This window comes from Lagenorhynchus albirostris, chromosome 14 (genome assembly GCF_949774975.1).
Source record: "Lagenorhynchus albirostris chromosome 14, mLagAlb1.1, whole genome shotgun sequence".
Lineage (NCBI taxonomy): Eukaryota > Metazoa > Chordata > Mammalia > Artiodactyla > Delphinidae > Lagenorhynchus > Lagenorhynchus albirostris.
In genome coordinates, this window is record NC_083108.1 from 13,390,259 (window position 1) to 13,411,035 (window position 20,777).

General features: G+C 34.7%; 1 protein-coding gene across 9 annotated transcripts in view; it reads left to right on the forward strand.

Moving 5' to 3' along the window:
• PIGN (phosphatidylinositol glycan anchor biosynthesis class N) overlaps positions 1–20,777 on the forward strand; it is a 110,763-nt gene that overhangs the window by 12,525 nt on the left and 77,461 nt on the right. For 7 of the 9 annotated variants that reach the window (XM_060121069.1, XM_060121068.1, XM_060121066.1 and 4 more), the window contains 9 exons: positions 452–550; positions 2,229–2,335; positions 6,802–6,926; positions 8,036–8,166; positions 9,068–9,184; positions 11,590–11,630; positions 14,522–14,581; positions 15,823–15,915; positions 16,974–17,029. In XM_060121069.1, the coding sequence (XP_059977052.1) occupies positions 452–550; positions 2,229–2,335; positions 6,802–6,926; positions 8,036–8,166; positions 9,068–9,184; positions 11,590–11,630; positions 14,522–14,581; positions 15,823–15,915; positions 16,974–17,029 (829 nt within the window). The remainder of the gene's footprint in view (positions 1–451; positions 551–2,228; positions 2,336–6,801; positions 6,927–8,035; positions 8,167–9,067; positions 9,185–11,589; positions 11,631–14,521; positions 14,582–15,822; positions 15,916–16,973; positions 17,030–20,777) is intronic. The other 2 variants (XM_060121074.1, XM_060121071.1) reach the window with 2 other exon arrangements.

A 20,777-nucleotide genomic window follows, 5' to 3' on the forward strand; every position in this document is an offset into this window, starting at 1 on the left:
GGGACCGAACCGATGTCCCCTGCAGTGGAAGCATGGAGTCTTAACCACTGGACCACCAGGGAAGTCACTGTTTTGAGATACTTTTGACAAGTATTTTAGCATGCCTAACTCACATAAACACAAACTGGGATTGACTCAAGAATTAAGCTTTAGCTTTTTATCATCCTGTGCTATTGATAGAATATGATTGGATGGATTCATGGATTTCCTAGATCTTAACACTCGAAAGGTCAAAAGTGATTCTATATTTTAGTAAGAAGTAAATTATCTATTGTAAGCTTTTTAAAAAAAATTGTAATATAATACATGTAACAAAATCCGTTATTAGTTTTGCATTTGTTCTGCAATTAATCCTCATTGTCATTATTTGAAAAATACTTCTTTAGGGGATATACTGATATTTCATCATTACTTTTGTCATTGTTTGCTTTTTTTTCTCAATTACCTGAAGGATGGAAGGAAAATCCTGTAGAATTTGATTCTCTTATTAATGAAACCAGGCACACATGGTGCTGGGGGAGCCCAGACATCTTGGCTATGTTTGCCAAAGGTAAAAGTCATTGATTATATTTCCTCAGCTACTAAATAGGCAATAAATCAATATGGTAATTTAAAATATATACTATATTTTATTGATTTTGAAATACATGGTTTTACATGTTTAACATCTCTGAAATCAGGGTGTATATTACAATAGATAGACATGTCAGTTTGATTTTTTTCCTTCTTAGTTGTACTTGAAATGTTGAATTATACAGTTTTTAATACCTTGGATTCGATGAAATGGTATATGTGCGACTCTTAACATCTAACAGCTTTTTAATCTTGGGCAAGTTAGATAACTTCTTTGAAGTTCAATTTTCTTTTCTGTAAAATGTGATGATGATAATAATTTCTATCTTCTAGGTTTGTTTTGGGGATTAAATAAGATAATTCATGTGAAACATTTAGCAAAATGCTTATTATAACGATGATAACTCCTCATGATGATGATGATGTAGATGTCTGGTTCATTTTACTTTGATAGATTATTACTAAGAAGTTAGTAGATAGTCACATAAAGATTTAAATGTTAATATTTATAACTTCTATTTGCATATATTCAGGGTCATGCCATTTGGATTTGTTGTATGTGTTGTATTTCTGCATGAATCTGCAAGTATTCGAACATCTCTTGATTAGAGAATTCATTTACATTATTTTCTAAAATCAGTTGGATTCCATTTGAACTTTATGTCATTAAATGCTTTTTAGTGAGAGCATTATGATCATTTCACCTAATGAAAAGGTTTACACTTAGTCAAGAATATAATATAATAATTGTAATTACTAAAGATTATTATATGTCTCAAAAGCAAAACAGATATTCAGAATTTTCTGTATGATAGTCACAGAACATTATTATGTAGCGCAGGTCAAAAAACTCATACTGCTTGCCATTTATGTACTCCCTTCTTTGGAAAGCAGTTAAACTTTTTGGGGGACTGGTGGTAGTGAGAATGGATTACGTTGCTATGGCTACCAAATTTACCTCCCTACTTCTGACTACAGTTGATAGGACAGGACGCCTGAATTGGAGATAATCGAATAAGAATGTTCCATTTCTTATGGCAACCCACAGACCAACTCAGATCTTTACTTAGAATGTGGGAAGTAGAATGGCTGAACAGTAGAGTAGTATCATTAGAGCTAAGCTGATATTATAAGGCATTTGTCATTATTTTGTTATATCTCTTACTTATGAGCTGTAAGAGCCTAACTCAGAAATTCACTAAGTTGATTAGATTCTTAATAAAATCCTACAAATATGTAAGATTAATATATTTGTTGACCCTTTCAAACTATTTGGCAATAAGCAATATTTATTCCCTTATACTGAGAAAAATGCACATATTTTATGAATAAAAGAATTGAAATATTTGAATTTTCTTCTTGGTTAGGGAATTTTGTAAAACAAATGATTTCATCTGTTTTAGATTGTACCATCCTTAGATGCACAAATTCTTTGAATAGTTTAATCCTTACAGGGAGACAATCTTTGGTGTTTACTTTTGTGCTGTCGTGTTTCATTAGCACTGTGACTTTGGCAAGTTAATTAACTCATTTGTAGTGTATCTGTAAAATTGGAATATATTACTGTGAGAACTAAAACAACAGCATATGTTATAGTATAAACTATGGTCCATGGCAGATCATTAAAAATTTTTTTCTCCAAATTTCCTTTTCAGGTGCTAGTGGAAACCATGTTTTTGCATATAATTATGAGGCTTACAGCGAGGATTTTGGTGCCCAGGATGCAACAAAACTGGATACCTGGGTTTTTGATAATGTGAAGGTACGTGCTATTGAGTGGCTAATCTACAGCACACGTATTTGTACCTAATGTACTAGAAACTGACTTGTTAGTAAATGCATCTTAGTTTTTTTTACTTGTATGAACTTGAAAGTTCTTTATTGTAGCATACTACTTTAAAAAGACTGGATTCTAGGAAATTACACATTCTACAATAACCAATTAATAGAAGTTTAAAAAAAATAATTTAAAAAAGTTAACTCTGGGCTTCCCTGGTGGTGCAGTGGTTGAGAATCCGCCTGCCAATGCAGGGGACACGGGTTCAATCCCTGGTCTGGGAGGATCCCACATGCTGCGGAGCAGCTAGGCCCGTGTGCCACAACTACTGAGCCTGTGCTCCGGAGCTTGCGAGCCACAACTGCTGAGCCTGCATGCCACAACTACTGAAGCCCACGCACCTAGAGCCCGTGCTCTGCAATGAGAGAGGCCACTGCAATGGGAAGCCCGTGCACCGCAACGAAGAGTAGCTCCCACAACTGGAGGAAGCCCGTGCGCAGCAACAAAGACCCAATGCAGTCAAAAATAAATAAATTAAATAAATAGATTTATTAAAAAAAAAGTTAACTCTTAAATTCCGTGTTTCTGACAGTAAAATGAGCCCTTGGTTGGATTTAGGAAACCTGCATTTCTTTCCTAGTTTGCTGAATCATCCTAGGTAAACCTTCTTGATCTTTCTTTGACCACAGAACCAGTCTCTTACAAGTAGTGGGACCATGTGATTTGTTTGAAAGTCTTCTGAAAAATGCTGTTCAAATCTAATGCATTTATTGTAACATAAAGTAGATGTTTAAAAAAAATTGTACTTTAAAGAAAAATTAGATAAGCAAAAACAAATTCACAAGTTAATCATAATAAAATATTTGAATTTCGTTAAGATATCGAGTTTTTTGGACTATTTGTTAGTGACAGTCATCAGCTTCACCAGGAATCCAATAGAATTTATATTTTCAAAAACTGTGTAAAAATCTCAGCTGTGGATATTGGCTCACTCCTTTCTGTCAATCTATTCTTTCTCATCTCCAAATTATAACTCATAATTCATCTGTTATAAGAAGCATTCATTGATTGACCCTTAATGATTCTTCCTTTTACCAGTAGTGTCTTTGGACTGACATTGCAGACTTCTCCATAATGTAGTCATTTTTATTGTTTGTTTGTAAACAGTCAGTATGTGTCTGCATTTTTCTTTGTATTTACTTATCAGGAATTAAGTGCTCAATGTGTTCTTTGATAAACCCTATTTCTTTTATCAGAATATTTTTCCTTGAAGCTTTCTTTTTTCATTTCACATATGCTTTTGTCAAAAGGGAAGACCTTCAAGTTAAATAAAATCTCTTCAAAAAAATAATTAGCAATTTATTTTGCTATCACTTCTTAATATAGTTGACTTATATTAGTATCTGCTTAAAGGCCTTTGGCTTCTAATTTCATAAACATGCCAAAAATGTTCCAAAATCATGGATTTGATTCCTTGTGGATAGGCAGATATTGCTAATGACTGGCCTGATTTTATGCCTTTTTTACTTTACTTCAACACTGCTAGTTGGTGATATGATAGTGACCAGAAAAAAAATTTGCCTACAACTTCATAAGATATGATAGAGACATGTACATTAATCAATAACAAAAATATGAAATCATCAACAATGATTAGTAGTGTGAAGGAAAAATGCAGGGACTAAGAATATATGTTTAGAAAATTCTGATCTAAACTAAACAGTTAGAGGAAGACTTTCCTGAGAGTTTTGAGGTAGTCTCTGGAGAAGTATACGAGACAAAGAAATGGATGGATCTGGATTGCATATAGAGAAGAGTATTCAGGCCAACAGCGTTATGTAAACTTGGGCCCTGAAAGGAGAGCCAGCATAATGGATTTGGGGAACTGAGAAAAGGGGAGGTTAGCATGGCAGGAACACTTACTAGAGCACAGTCTGAGATCAGGCTAGAGAGGGAGTCAGGGGTCCAACCTGGACTTTGTGCCCTGGCCAGAGACTCATGCTTAATTCTAGTCAAACGGTTTACAAATATATGCCAATTTCTACTCACTTTTTAAAAAACTGTGGTAAAATATCCATAGCTATCTCCTCTATTAGGTCTTCCATGACTTCCCTTTGCTTTACCCCACTTCCAGTTTGACTTAGAGAACCCTCTTCTATATTCCCTTAATACCTCTGTCTTAGTACCTTATTATGCTATGCTGTAATTTTTGATACATTGGCAACAATTTCAATCCTATGGGAAAAGAATCTAAAAAAGAATGGAAAAAAAAAAAGATGTGTGAGGACTAACTGTTCCAATACATCCCAGAGGATTAAAAGGAACTCTGCTTTTATTTAAGCTTACAACCGCCTATATTATAAGCCATTGGATCTAACAAGCATTTCTGTACTGTTTATGCAAAAAGGAGGGGATTTAAAAACAAAACAAAACAAACAAAAAAACCCAAACAGTTTCAATGCTATATACATCTTATGGCAGAGATACTGTCTTTTTCACATTGTTAAATCTAAATTCCTATCATGTATTCTGGTACATAGATACATGATTAATTTAGATTAAATTCAACTCTGTAATAGAAAAAAAAATATTGCTTAGAAGTTCTATCTCAATAAGAGATAATGCCAGAAGTATGCAGCCCAAGATTGATGCAATCCAAGATTGTCATAGTGGTTCCACAATGTCATTAAGACCCAGTCTCCTAAGTTTCTCTTCTATCCTCAGAGCATGGTTTTAGCTTCAGAGTTGTCTAACGACCCAAGAGATGCTGGAGTTCCAGCCATTATTTTAAATGTTTTAGGCCAACAGTACGAGGAATCGAAAAGGACCTTCTGTCCTACTAAATTAAATTTATTTCAAAAAACCTTAGGTCCACATAGTCCTTTGACCAAAATGTTTGACTTATATCTCATTGGCCATAACCAAAAAGGCACATGTAGCTGTGAGAGAGAATAGGAAATATGTAGGTTTTAAGTTTGGAGCACTGACATGTCCCATAAAATCAGAGGTTTTACTTGGAGAGAAAGGGAGACTGCATGCTGGGGTAGTCATCTAGCAGTCTCCCATGAGGTATAATAAATATTTGTTAAGTACAAAAATGAATGAGTGTCTTTGAGCTAAGAAAAGTGGGATTGGTGGGCATAATTATACTAAATATTGGGGGGAAAGAAGCTAGGAGTGTATTCTATCTCTTAGGTACAAAAGACCAACTTTTTAAAAGGCAGTGGGAATCTATAGGCTGAGCTCTGTAAGATTAGTGTTTGATGGCTTCCCAGATCTTGTGTCCACATATGAATGAATAGCACTTTTTACAAAGCTGAATATTATCAGTCATGAAACAAATTGTAAATTTGACTCAAGTTCAATTGCTAAGTTTTTTTGTTTCTTGTCAGCTTTCAATTATATCTTCAGAATGTAATTCCTTTCTCTTGAAAAGCTTGCCATTTCCATCTAGATTTAAAATTTCTTAGGGGCTAATTAGAATGTATTTGAAAGGGGCTAGGTAGAATATACATTTCATACATATATGAAAGTTAGGGGGCCATTTTATGTTTTTAAGGAGGATTGGTAGCATTATGTTTATGTTTTTTAAAAAAATTATTTCTATTCTTGACTAGATGGTTTCTCTAATGGTACCATTTATATTTTTAATGTTTGTAATAATGAAGAATTATCTGAAAAAATATTTCAGACTTTTGTTGGAAAGTTAAATACCTCTTATTCTTAAAATTAACATCTTCTATAGTTCATTTATGTGAACAATAATTATATATCTTGGCAGTCTGTTGACTTATTTAAAATAATTTAAAGATACTCTCCATAGGTACTTGCTTACATGTTCATGTGTATGTAAGCACAGGATGAATCCTTTTCTTAGAGGGCTTTATGAATCCAGTTTATCTTTATGAAATGAATCATTTTTGAACCGTATTTCCTTTCATTAAGTGGACATTTTTCTATCATACAATGTGAAGAACAGATTCTAGTCTTGGGACAAAGGAAATAGGAGGCTATTTGCAATGTTGCAAATGAGAGACTATGGTTGAACTAGGGTGGTAACATAGGACAACAGAAGTATGAAAACATTTTAAACTCATAAAGCGTTCCTAAACTGTTGCCACTAGTACCGTTTTACTTTTGACTCTTGTCAAAATAGTTCTTCAGTCTGCTATGTTTTATTCAATGTTATGAGAACTTCATGAAAACGAGATCCCCATTCTATAACCTTTTTTCAGCCTAATTATAACACAGAAAATAGCTCACTCGTTATTTGAACATAGATGTCTGAACTGACAAGTACTTTGTGTTGGTAGGTCCTGAGGACAAATTTAAACAAAATAGGATAATTTAATTTTATAGTTATGTATAAATTTAATTAAATGTTTTCATTAGAATTACTTTTTAAATAAAATAAATGAACTAAAATTTTTTAACTGATTTGTTACATATAGGAATTCTTTCATGCTGCCAGAAACAACCAATCTTTGTTTTCTAAACTAAATGAAGACAAAATAGTTTTTTTCTTACATTTATTAGGAATAGATACAAATGGACATGCTCACCGACCATCGTCAAGGTAATTTTAATGCTGTGTTTAATTTCATGGTTTTGAGGGAAACGCCTGTTTGAACTTTTAAAATATTATTATAATGTTTTCTTTGTAATGATCACAACAGAACTTATATTTTAAATAACTCTAAAGTAGAATAAGTTCTCATTTATATGAGATGTAGTATGATATAGTGGCTAAAGTCACATGTGCTGTGACCACACTGCACATTAGTATAAGTAAAATATATCCTGTATGTGTATTCCATATTCTTCATTTATCAGGTCAGAGAGAAAAAACTCATATTTTAGAAGTATTTTAGTAAATTTTGAAATAAAAAGCATTTTTATGGTGTTAATATTTATATCACAAAAAGATGTAATTAGCTGTTCCTTATGTTCCATTTAATCAGTGCTGTATCTAGCAGATAATAGTATAAAGTTTTGTATGTGATGTTTCAGTAGTACTCCTTATATAAAACAGCAACTATTTTTCTCACTTCTGAAGACCATAAGAAAGGAAGAATTCATGTTATACTTTTATTCTTCATTTTGAATTTGATTTAGATTAGTCTAACTAACTGCAAAGCCTATTGGCTAGCTGCCAGTAATGAATACCTCATGCTTCCCTTCTTTAACACAATGCATTGTCTTAAGTGATAGAACTTATACCAAACCATCCTTGTTCAACTGTATGGAAAGCTTAAATATAGTTTGTTCAAAATATATTATAGTGGTTTATATCACAAACACTCTAAGGGATGGAAATATTCTATAGTTGAAACAGTGATGCTTACCTATCACTAATGTGGAAAGAGCAATATAGTTTACATTATGAGAGGCATGAACTTAAAAGTCATCATTGTTGCATTTGAGACTTAAAAAGCATTCCTTAAAATCTATTTGCTAATCAATATCTTTTTAAAAATCATTTTTGAAAATGATTCCAGATTTTTTTACTTCTTTAAGAGGAGAAGAAAATTACTTTTAACACTCTAAAGAGCTCTGATTTAAAAAAATATTAAAGATGAGATCTAAAAGTACTTCAAGTTATTGATTTTATAAGTTCATGTTGAATAAATTTGATTTTTCCAAATTAATATAATTTAATTTTCTCTTCTCTTTCTTTTTAAACAGGGAATACTTGAACAATATTAAAATAGTTGATGAGGGATTGAAAGAAATTGTGTCTACTCTTAAAGATTTTTACGGAAATGATGGGAAAACAGCATTTATCTTTACTGCTGACCATGGAATGACAGACTGGGGTTAGTCTGTTTCTAAGTGATATATACTTTACGATTAAAGCAGTGGTAAATGTAGCTTGCAAATATCTTGTAATGTTGAAGAGGATTAGATATCTTAGTATATGCAAACTGTCTAGCACATAATAGCATGCATAAAATGTTAGTGTATAAAAGACTGATCTTATATAATCTTTCTTCTAACTATGAAGGGAATATACTCTCATTTAACATGAGAAATTAGAGAAAAGTGTGGTGAAGAAACAAAAAATACTGATTATTTATCCACCTAGAATTAACTGTATGTGATGGCAGAGGGCGTGAGTTTAAGGTGGTATTACTGAGGGTACTACTAGATGAGCCTATCCCCCCTGTGAGATTCCCAAGGCAAACACAGTGTGTGCACAGAGAAGAAAATAAGGCAAAGCTGAGGTTTGGGTCACCTAATCACAATGTAGAATTCTTGTGAGCCAGTTCCACTTTATAAAGGGCTTTTGGCTATACCAGCCAGAGTGGCCTGGAAGAAAAGCATATAGAGACTTTGCTATCCTCTTCAGAGCAGACCTGGCCTCAAACTTGGGTGGTTACTCCCCAAAGGAGCTTTCCCTGTTCTTTCTGCCTTTGGTGCTACTCTGGTGGCATCTCCTCCAAGTCTTATTGTTATTATTCTTATTCTTCTTTCAACCAGTCACTCAACGGATGTTCTGCTTTTTGTTTTTGCCTGTTTGTTGTTGATGCTCTGACTTTCTTTGGGAATATTTAAAAACTAATTGTTAAATAGAGATGCAAACATTTGGGAGTATGGTGGCTAGAATTAGCTATATAGAGATCAACTCTTTAAAACTAAGTATTAAAAAATATTTAGGTATAAGTTAATTCTTATATATTGATACTTGTCTTATTACTCTTTGTGTCTTATTTGTAGGTTCCCATGGAGCTGGTCATCCTTTAGAGACTTGTACTCCTTTTGTCACTTGGGGAGCTGGAATCAAGTATCCTCAAAAAGTGTTAGCTCAGAAATTTGATGATACATATTTGCAAGGTATGAACATTTATCTTTATTGTTTTTATAAATGTGACATTTTAAAATAAAACCAAAGTTTAACTTAAAAAAATTACTTTTCAAGTTATAGCTTTCATTTTGATATTTGTGTCATTACTATTTCTATGTATTACTTTTGTATAGTTCATATTATTTGGTTTATAATATTCAGCTTGAAATATAATTGTTAGTTATTTGCCTTGTGAAAGTTCAAGTATAAGTTTTAATATTTTTTTTCACAAACCTTATTATTCCAGGACGTAGATTAAACCCTTGGCTTAGATCTTACCTGCAAAGACTATCAATTAGATAAATCACACATATGTCACAATTGATATTTCAAAACCGGACAGATTTTGCCCTGTCTCTAGTACTTTTGAAGGCTCTCTCTGTTGCCCAAGCCTCTGTTCCTTCTCAATCCATGACGAAAAGGAATTCCTTTTTCTTGGAGCTCTGGTTATTTTGTAAGGTAAGGGTATTTTAGCGTTTCAAAGCTTTTACTAATTGGACAAAATAAATGCCTCTCAAATGCCTTTCTCTGGATTAGTTGTGTCAGACTCATTCAAAGCACTTGTTAAGAATACAGATTAAAAAAAAAAAGTTACAGGGCTTCCCTGGTGGTGCAGTGGTTGGGAGTCTGCCTGCCGATGCAGGGGACATGGGTTCGTGGCCCGGTCCGGGAGGATCCCACATGCCGCGGGGCAGCTGGGCCCGTGAGCCATGGCCACTGGGCCTGTGCGTCCGGAGCCTGTGCTCCGCAATGGGAGAGGCCACAGCAATGGGAAACCTGCGTACCGCAAAAAAAAAAAAAGTTACAGATTTCCAGACCTTGTCTGTAGGTATTTTGATTCCATGAGTCTGGGTAAGCCCTAGAAATGTTCCTTTTAAAACCTTCTCCAGGGATGTGGACTCCCAGCTGTATTAGGTATTTCTACCATAGAAGACTTTTTGGTTTGTATAATAAAATTTTCCTACACACTTTCTTTCTTTTTTTTTTTGTTTATTTTTTATTGAGATGTAATTCTCATACCATCAAATTCATGTTTAGAAAGTGTATGATTAAATTTTTTTAGTATATTCACAAAATTATGCCATCGCCTCTACTATCTAATTACAAAACATTTCATTGCCACCACCCGCCCCAAATCCCTTCCCATTAGCAGTCACTCCTTACTTCTCTCTGCATTGTATGTCTATGCCATATTTCATTGTCATCTTATGGACATTTAGGTCGTTTCCACATTTGGACTGTTATGATAATGACTCAATGAACATTTGTGTAAAAGGTTTTGAGTGCATATGTGTTTTTATTTCTCTTGGGCAGGTACCTAGGAGTGGAATTAACGGGTCATGTGTTCCTCTACGTTTTATTTTTTGCAAACTGCCAAACTGTTTTTCAAAGCAGCTGCACCATTTTATATTCTTATGCTCTGTGTTAAATGGATTAGATTGAATCTAAATAGAAGCTAGGTTAAATAGTATGTTTGTATTGAGTACTTAGGAGACAGAACTTTCTTTTGGCAGTTGATTTCTCAGTGACTTAACGTTTTAGAATCATGTGACTTCAAGAATCATAACTGAAAGAATGTATTTTTTCTTATATGGGTATTTGGTATCATAAGTTACAGAGAAAGGGAATGTATGTGTTTTTCCTCATCAGGTGATTAGTCTGAATTTTTAGTAGCTGACTGGTAGAATTAGGATCATATTTTTAAACTTTTTTAGCTTATTAAAGGAAATTTCATCATAAAAATGCCTTAGAACCCTTTGGGTAATATATCTTAAAGTCAAAAACAAAGTCTTAAAATCAAGACATGGCCTCATAATCATTTGTTTTGATTACTGTTTATTGAAATTTCTGAATTTATATGTAGAAAGATAGGGGAATGAGGCAGTTTTAATAGTAACTCACTATACTACTTTCACATTTGGGATTAGTGACGGTAGGAGCATCAGGGCTAAAAAATTTCAAATATTTTGCAAGCAACTCTCATTACAGAAAAAAGAAAAGCTTAGATTGACTAACGGGCTATTGGTTGCCTTAATAATTCCCTGGAACACGACTGTCATTAGTTGTAGTCATGCTGACAATTGTTATCATTGTGCCTTTTACTACCATCTTTCCTTCCTAGCCTTTGGATGTTTTGAAACAATTATCTCCAAATTATTTCCAAATTAATATACTATCACAGAAAATATCAAATATTTACTTTTCAGTTATTCTTTTAAAATTCTAGTTTAAAAAATTTATAGCTCTTCCTTCTTAAGCACGCTTTTTGTTCATACTTGGCTTAAAATGAACTTTACCAATACTTTCGTTTCCACTGACCACTTATAATAATAAAATGATTTATCTTTTAAAAAAATTCTTAACAGCAGCTCTGGTGTTTATTTGTATATTTCAGAATGGAAATTGGAGAACTGGAAGAGACAAGATGTCAATCAGGTATTCATTAAATTTAATCATGTTCAGATTTAATTTCGTGTATAAGAAGTTTAGACCAAAAAAGTCTGGAAAAAAAGTATATTAATAATGATAAAAGATTTTTCTAAAACATTTCAGTTACCAAGGGAAATCCTGTTAAATGAGAATATCTTAACCCCAAGTAATCTTCCTTTTGGCAAAATTAAAAAAAGCAGCTGCAAATAAAAGTGAAAAGAGAAGATGCCCTCCCTCCAAATAACACTGGCTAATTAAAGAATTATTATGCAAATTAAAATTTGCATGCCTGTTACATTTCTGTGATTTCTTGTCATGGTTGCCTTGCTTAGTTGCTTTAAGCACAGATCTAATAAAACCCCATTATGGGTTTCTCTCCTGTTAGTGTGTCAGTTATCACTTCTTTTTTATTAACACCCATTTTATCTTTAATTCTACCCAGAGTTTTTACAAATGCAATGGAGAAAAAGTGACAAGAGTATATAGATTACTCAGCTAGAAACCTTACATTATAGGAAAATGCGTGGCCAACCTAATCAAGTTAGACCAGTAACATTATCTGTAAATATGAAGCACAGATTTTTCTTGTTGAAGATATGCTGTGTAGACAGCCATCTTTACTATTTGTGGAAGGCATGGCATCGTTGGTATGTAGCCTCCAAAATGGTGGGAGTACCTTACTTCTCCAGGTCACCTCAGAAGCTGACATTCCTTACTGTGGTGGATAAACCAAGGTCCAGGGTCTCATTTTCAGGCTTACGGTTATAGAAGCCTGTTCTTTCTCAGCATATTAAGAATGGTCTCTTCGCTCAGGATGGATGCTTATTATCCAAGTAAGTGACAATGTATAGAATCAGATAGCAGTCTATTACTTTGCAATAAAAATCACTGTCAAAGGGATAGGAATAAGTTGAAGTCCATAAAACAAGAACATGTTTTTTATATAGACTGGATCATAATCAAAAACTAAATATAGATTCAGCTATTGCTCTCTGAATACTGCTTCAGATCTACATTAGATGAGAATTCTTTATTCACTCCTTCTGCCAACACTGTTGTGTGTCTGCAGTATGTTTAAACATCGTGCAAACATTAACATTAACATTAAAATATTGAAACATTAACACATTAACATTAAACTTTGTATAAGGGATATAATGGTGAATAAAAGCTGACACACTCCCTACCCTAGGAAGCTTATAGTTTAGGAATAAGATAAATTTTACTTTTATTTCTATTTATCATACAAACAAATGTAAAATTATAGCCGTGATAAGTACAACAAAAGAGGCCTGTGAAGCCATCAGAGTATAAAGCAGATATATCTCATAGGCTGTGTGGTCAGCAAAGGCTTCCCCAGAAATTGAGACTTGGGCTGCGATTGAAGAATGAGTAGTAGTTGCCAGGCCAAGGCAGGAGGAAGGGAGCTTTTCAGGCAAAGGAGCAGCATGTGCCCAAAGCTCTGGTAGAGGGTACGTGGCATTTTAAAGGATCTTGAAGAAATGGGTGTACAGAGTAACAGGCCGTGCTTTGATGTGAGGCAGAATAAGGTAGACACTGGACCACACAGGGCCTCATGGGCCCTATGGAGTTAATCCTAAAGCTTGAGGAAGCCTTTGAAATGTTCAAAGCCTGGGGAGTGACATGATCTGATTTTCTGTGAAAGGATTCCTCTGGCTGCAGCATGGAGACTAGATCAGAGGAGGCCAATGGTGGATTCTGGGGGAAGGAGAGGAAGCGATTAGGCGGCCAATGGGGTTTTCAGTGTTCTATGAGATGGTAAAGAGAGTCTAGATGGTAAAAAGTAAGACTGAGAGCCTGGGACCAAACTCCAGTTTTAAATAGGGGCTAGAGAAGGTATCTGGAAAGAAGCCACAGTGAGATTGGAGGCACTCAGTGGAGGGATGTTAAGGCCCAGGAGGGGGTGGTCCGCACAGCACTGCCAAGAAGTCACATAATTATAATCATCACAACAGCATTTGTAGCCACCGGTTAGTGCAGGACTATTATGCGCCAGGTACTTTATAAATTTAGTCTCATTTGATCCTGCCATAATTCTGTAAGGGAGAAACTTTTATTTCTTTTTTAACTGTTAAGGAAACTGAAGCATTGGAGAGGTTAAAGAACCTGCCCAAGGTCTCAGAGATCACAAGCAAGTGTTTGAAACTGAGCATTCTGACAGCCAAGTATTTTACTCCCTGAAAAATTGTATGGACTAATATAAAAGCAATTGATTAGTTGTAGAAAAATGGAGGTTATTAGCTCTTTAGGAAGAGCGGTCTACAGAATGATAAAGAGTCAAAACAAGTTAGAGTGGCCTGGGGAGTGATGGGGAGGTGAGGCCATGGAGACAGAAAGCATGAACAACTCTTCTGGGAAACTGGACTTGAAGGGAGCTCTCCAAAATGGTATTTGAGGTCTTTTGTCCAAAGAGCCTCTTATCTGGTTTGTATCTTTTCTGGACTTCACTGGCTGGCAAACAAACCTCCTTCTGATACATACTGTCTTTAATTTATGTATATATATTTATATTTCTTTAGTTAAAGTCTATTGTTGCTATTTATTTTCTAGTTAAAGCATCCTTCTCATAATACTCAAACACTGTTGCATAAAGTGGTCAAGTTTTTGGCATCTAGAATAAGTAACTTTTTATGTGTTTTACATTTGGGGCTCCTAGTGGTTTCTTGTCAAATTTAAGTTTTCATAAGTTCACATACCTCTAGCAAATGACATTTTTTAGAGATCAGTACCTACTATGTATTAAATAAATGTTTGAAGGTAATGGATTATAATGAATATCATGGTTATTTTTCAAACTACAGTGATATTAATTAGATTATTTACTTTCCTTGTTGATCTCTGTCAGCTTCTTAGATTTGAACTTCTTCTGTTTGTAGGCTGATGTTGCACCACTGATGGCTGCTCTTATTGGAGTTCCCTTCCCTCTTAATTCAGTGGTAAAGAATACAATTTTCTTATCAACTCTCAAAATTAAAAAAAGTTATTGTACAGTAAAATTAACTTTTTGTGTGTTTCTGAATTATCTTTGATTACATTTAAAACTTTTTTCCTTTATATTTCTTTCTAAAGATGTAACACCTCATAATTATGTATGAAATACAACATGGAGCACAAGCCTAATAGCTTTTCTTAAAAATTTTTTATTTTCTAAAATGTAAATAGATTTATATCTTTGTATTTTAGTTACATGATGAAAATATATAAGTAATTTTTTATTGTAAGAAGCAGAAACTGAATCCATTTAAAGGAAATTTATTAAAAAGATATTGCTGGTTTGCTAAATCAAAGGGGTCCTCAAAGGCCAGACTGGGAAATGAACAGGAACCAAGAGTGCTCCAGAGACTCGGGAGAAAGAAGCTCACCGTGGTCCCATGGCAGGGCCAGTCTGCAAGGTCACTGACACTAGGGGAGAGTAGCATTACACCTGTTGTACTCTCTGTTCCTTGACTCTCAAGTGTCAAATTCCAGTGCTTACCATTTGAGTGGTCTGGCCTCAGTTATTTGTCTACCCTTCAGTGAGGGAAGGCTGGGGGGGCCTCATTAGAGACCTACTATGCTCTACCTGATATCTCAATATAGAATGATAATGCTGTTAAAAATGGGAACTGGATGCTGAAAAGCTAAAAAACAAACAAAATCCATTCCCATCAGCCATTCTTTCTAGCCCTTCAAATCAAACTTAAAAAACATAATGTCATCTACCTCAGAACTCTGATATGACCCCTATAGTCATAAGTGTGTGTGTATGTCTGTCACTGAAACCAGCGTTTCACAAAACAGTCCTTACCGTTACTATACATAGTAATATAGTCCTATTTTTCTTATTATTTCTTTTTTTTCTTTTTAAGAGAGCTGGCTGTGGCCCACCATAGTAATTTTGTGTGTGTGCAGAGCACTTTTAGTTCACTGCCTGCCACATAGTAATCTTTAAATAAATGTTAGGTTTTATTGAACTTAATTCATCTCTTTTGCTTTATTTACTTTATTATATCTACTTTGTAAGAAAAAATAATAGAACATTTTTTAGTTATGGTTTTTAAAAAGATTTTTTGTTTAATTATTCCAAGAATTTGTCCATATGTCATCTCTGTTGCTTCCTTTGTAAGTCTGTTTTGTTTTATAAGAATATTTTGAGCTTTGTTAGTACTAATATTAAATCAGTGTCTATCATTTACAGGGAACCCTTCCTGTGGATATACTTAACAGCACTGATCTCTTCAAAGCAGAGAGCATGTTTACAAATGCAGTACAGATTCTTGAACAGTTCAAGGTAAAACAAGACCACACACAAAAATGGACGCTACTACAATTTTAAAATTGCATATATTAAGTGAAAATATTTGATTTTGCATTTCAAGAAATGATTTTCTATAATTTATTATCTTTAAATTTTGTGTGTTTAACTAATGTCCTAAAGTTTCACATATCTGAGGTGCAGGTTCCATGAATCAGTTTAAGGGTGTAGAATTACCTTTGAGAAGTGTCCCTAATTGTTAGAGTACCACATATGCTCATAAAGACTACAAACCAAGTCTTTATCAATGAAATTTGCCTTGTAGAAGTAGGATTAGAGATTGCAACATTTCTTGTCATTCCATGTATATTATTATATGCATTAAGAGCTTAAAGAGGTGACCATTTAACTGAAACTTTCTGTTATTCTTTTTTGTTTTTGGCTGCGTTGCGTCTCCATTGCTGTGCGCGGGCTTTCTCCAGTTGCGGCGAGCAGGGGCTTTAGTAGTTGCAGCATGTGGGCTCAGTAGTTGTGGCATGCTGGCCCTAGAACATGCGGGCTTCAGTAGTTGCGGTGCGTGGGCTCAGCAGTTGCGGCGTGTGGGCTCTAGGGTACACGGGCTTCAGTAGTTGTGGCTCGCGGGCTCCGGAGCGCAGGCTCAGTAGTTGTGGTGCACGAGCTTAGTTGCTCTGCAGCATGTGGGATCCTCCTGGACCAGGGGTCGAACCCGCGTCCCCTGTACTGGCAGGCAGACTCTCAACTACTGCGCCACCAGGGAAGTCCCTTTCTGTTATTCTTAATAACAGAATATGTTAATGCAGCTTGGCTTATTTTGTTTCCTAAGAATTAAAGAAGTATAGTTTAATTACATTACAATATGTTATTTTGCAGGCTTGATATGCTTAATTCTCAGCTTATTGTAATGGTACAATAATATTAACATTTTCTTTAGATATTTATGAAATAATATAGCAACACAAAATTCCATTTATTTCTGTCCCTGAAGAACTATTTCAATGGATGTTTATATTTCAAAATGAAATTAATTTTTTTTCTCATTTATAATATAAAGTATTTTCATACTTGGTTCCCAGGTGAAAATGGCTCAGAAAAAAGAAGCTACTTTACCATTTTTGTTCACACCATTTAAGTAAGTCTCTTATATTTTTTTATTAACTTGTAGGAAATAATTTTTCACTGAGTTTGAAAGCTTGACAGGATAGATTAGGTACTTAGAAACATTGTCTTTTTTGGGTATGTTAGTGCCGTCTTCTAAATGAAAGCCTCTTCTCTTGTTTTATAAATAATGAACCAGATGCTATATACCTTTGAATGGCTGGTAGAGGAGATATAGGGGTGCAGAGAGATATAGGAAACGTTAAAGAGATAAATTCAACAGGGCTTGACTGGGAAGGTGTGGGGCTCTTGGTTTGGTTGATTGGGAAGATGCTTGTGCCATTATGGCTTATAGAAAGAAAGAAGAGCTAGTATGAAAGGTAAGGATGAATTTACTGAGTTCAACTTACATTTGAAGATACCAGGTAATTAGTTAAAAATAAGGACTTGAATCTCAAGATAGAGATGAGAATTGATTATTAAGATTTTGGAGCCAACAGCATAAAGATGGTGGTGGAAAGTGTTAAACATGTAGGAGGCTCTGGGAAGAATATAAAAAGTGACAAGAAAAGGCTAATGAGACAATTCTGGGAAACACTGACAACTTGGGAAAAGAGGAGAGTTGATTTTGGTGGGCAGCAGATTTTGTCCCACATCCAGAAAGACGTACTTTCCTTGAATTGAGAATGGGGAGATTTGAGTCATAAATGTGGCTCTGCACCACCGACTCGGGCGGGTTTTCTCAGCCTCCTTGGACTTCGTTTGCAGTTAGTAGGGATTCACATTTAATTAGGAAGGATTTTGTTCTTGACCAAAATAAATAAAAACTGTTTGAAATATGGGTGGTAAGGATCTGATTGAATGACTTCATTGGAGTTATTTTTCATAACTTATATAGCACTAGTGTACTATTCATAAACTAGAAACTATTGCCTTCTGAATCATGTAATCACATCATTCTCTATGGCAGCCTGCCTTTGTGTGTGTGTGTATGTATGTGTGTGTGTATAGGAGAGCAAAAACAAAGCAAAATTAAGATTTTGCAAGTTATGACATTAACAAGTTATGTTAATTAATTATGACATTAACAAGTTAGTTATGAAATTAATTATATTACATATGTCAAAGGTAGAATTATTTTTGAGGAGTGTCCCTAATTGTAGGATTATCACATATACTTATAAAGACTATAAGCCAAGTCTTTATCAATTAGAATTTGCCCTATATTATATCATTTAGCTATCATATGCATCTGTTTATTTGTAATGTAGTGGTATAGTCAGACAGTAACAAAATAAACAAATAAATGAACAAGAAATATATTATCAATTTTTGATATGAAGAAAATACACAGTACATTGAAAGTAACTGAGAGTTACTTTAGATCAGCTACTTGAGAAAGACTGATCAGGGAAATGCTCTTCTGGAAGGGGTTCAAGTGCACATTGCCCACCTTCCTCCACTTGGCCCGGGAGCTGACCATGAACTTCCCCTGCTTTCATGCTCAACACCTGCCTGCGGAGCCACTGCTAGCTTTGTGTCACCAGGGGGCCCAACAGAATGGTTGATTCTCACCCACTGGCTCACCCACCCTGCCTGCAAACTTGTCTGGCTGAAAATCATCATTCGTTGAAAGCCTGCAGTATGACAAGAAAAGCCTTGGATAAAACAAAGAATTGACTCGTGAGGAAATAGATAACTGAAGGAATAGAAAAGAGCTTAAAAATATTAAAATCCTCAGAAATATCTGAGAAACTGTTGTATCCATAAATAAAAAAGCAGCACAAACTTTACAAAATGAGAAAAAGTATAGGATGCATTTTTTTTAAATGCAAAATGCAACTAAAAACCTACAGAATGATAAATTGTACAAGAATGGTCCAAATGGGAGGCAAATCCTCCAAATTAGAACAGCAAGTAGAACTCAAAAGAAGTGAAATGAATTTTAAGTAATATATGCACGGAATGAGAAGCTGGAGGAAACACTGGAAGGTGTCATTTCTTCACCCCCCATACACTGGAAACTTAGGGGAAAAGAAAACATTTTAAATTGTACAATAAAAGCAGGCTTCAAATCTGAAGCAACCTAAGATGTGACATGATTTTGAGCAATTGTTGGGACTGTAAGAAAGATTTGAAGATTGGCATGTGGATCAAGACTTCAAAGAAATAGATGAGAAAATTTAATTATAGTATAAAACTTTGCTACTGAGTGAACAGCATTTAAGTAATCATAAATAATGTAAATATTGATTTTCAGCTTTTAGAGTCAAACCTTAGACAAAGCAAGGAAGACTTAATAATGATTACAGAATAGAATGCAAATGTTACCAACTTCGGCAATGTACAAGGCTACAGGTTGGAAGGCAGAAATATAAATGGAATAATAGTGGTGCTATTGTCCTCATAAAAAAGAATGTGGAGATGATTCCAGCTATAGTTGAGAGAATAAGGTAGAGGTTTGGGTATTAGATTATTAAAGTGACCAACGTAGCCACCAGGAGGTAAAAATAGTAATATAACCATATTGAGGTGGGAGGAGACAGCAGGAACAGAGTCAGCGGGGAGTCAACAGCAAGGGTCTCAGGTTATCAAGTCAAGAAATAGTAATAGGGGCTTCCCTAGTGGTGCAGTGGTTAAGAATCCGCCCGCCAATGCCGGGGACACGGGTTCGAGCCCTGACCCAGGAAGATCCCACATGCCGCAGAGCAACCAAGCCCGTGTGCCACAACTACTGAGCCAGCACTCTAGAGCCCGCGAGCCACATCTACTGAAGCCCGCGTGCCTAGAGCCCGTGCTCTGCAACAAGAGAAGCCACTGCAATGAGAAGCCCACGCACTGCAACGAAGAGTTGCTCCCACTCACCACAACTAGAGAAAGTCTGTGCACAGCAACGAAGACCCAGTACGGCCAAAAATAAAAACAAATAAGTAAATAATTTTTTAAAAAAAGATATAGTAATAAAAGCATATTATTAAGAAAAATGAGGGTAACTACCAGAATAACTAAAATCAGACACGTAAAATTTTTATTTCTGGGTTGGGGAACTGAGAGCTGAGAAGGGTGGGGCAGGGACACATTGGTTGTCATTTTGCCCCTCTGTACTGTTTTTGATTTAAAAAAATTATATGTATATATTGCTTTGATAAAACATAATTTAAAAAGAAACAAAAAATAGGTAGTTCCCTGGTGATCCAGTGGTTACGACTTGGCACTTTCACTGACGTGGGCCTGGGCTCAATCTAAGATCCTGTAAGCCACACAGTGCGGCAAAAAAAACCCAAAAAACAAAACAAAATGGTATTCTAATCATTGGCATGAATCGAAATCATAAAAGTTATGGACACAGATAAAAAAGAAATGTATTCTTCCATATAAATTTTAGAATCATCAACTTGAATTATATGAAAAATTCTTTGGTTATTACACTATATTTAGGAAGCAATTTGGAGAGAATTGATGTTTTTACACTATTGAACTTTATTTATTTATTTATATCTTCTGTTATGTCCCTAAGTAAAATTTTATCTTTTCCCATCCAATATACATTTCTCATTATTTTATTCCTGGATATTTTATTTCTATTATGAGTAGTATCCTGTTTTCCCTGTTACATATGTTCAGTATACCAGGAAAAACAGTTATCATCATTTATCATCTGAGTACAATGGGCTCTTTATTTTTCTCTAATCCAATGAGTTTTTTTCATTTCTACACCATCTCTTTCCTTCCAGTCACCTTTATATATACACCTAATATTAGCATTGTCCACTTAGAAACTA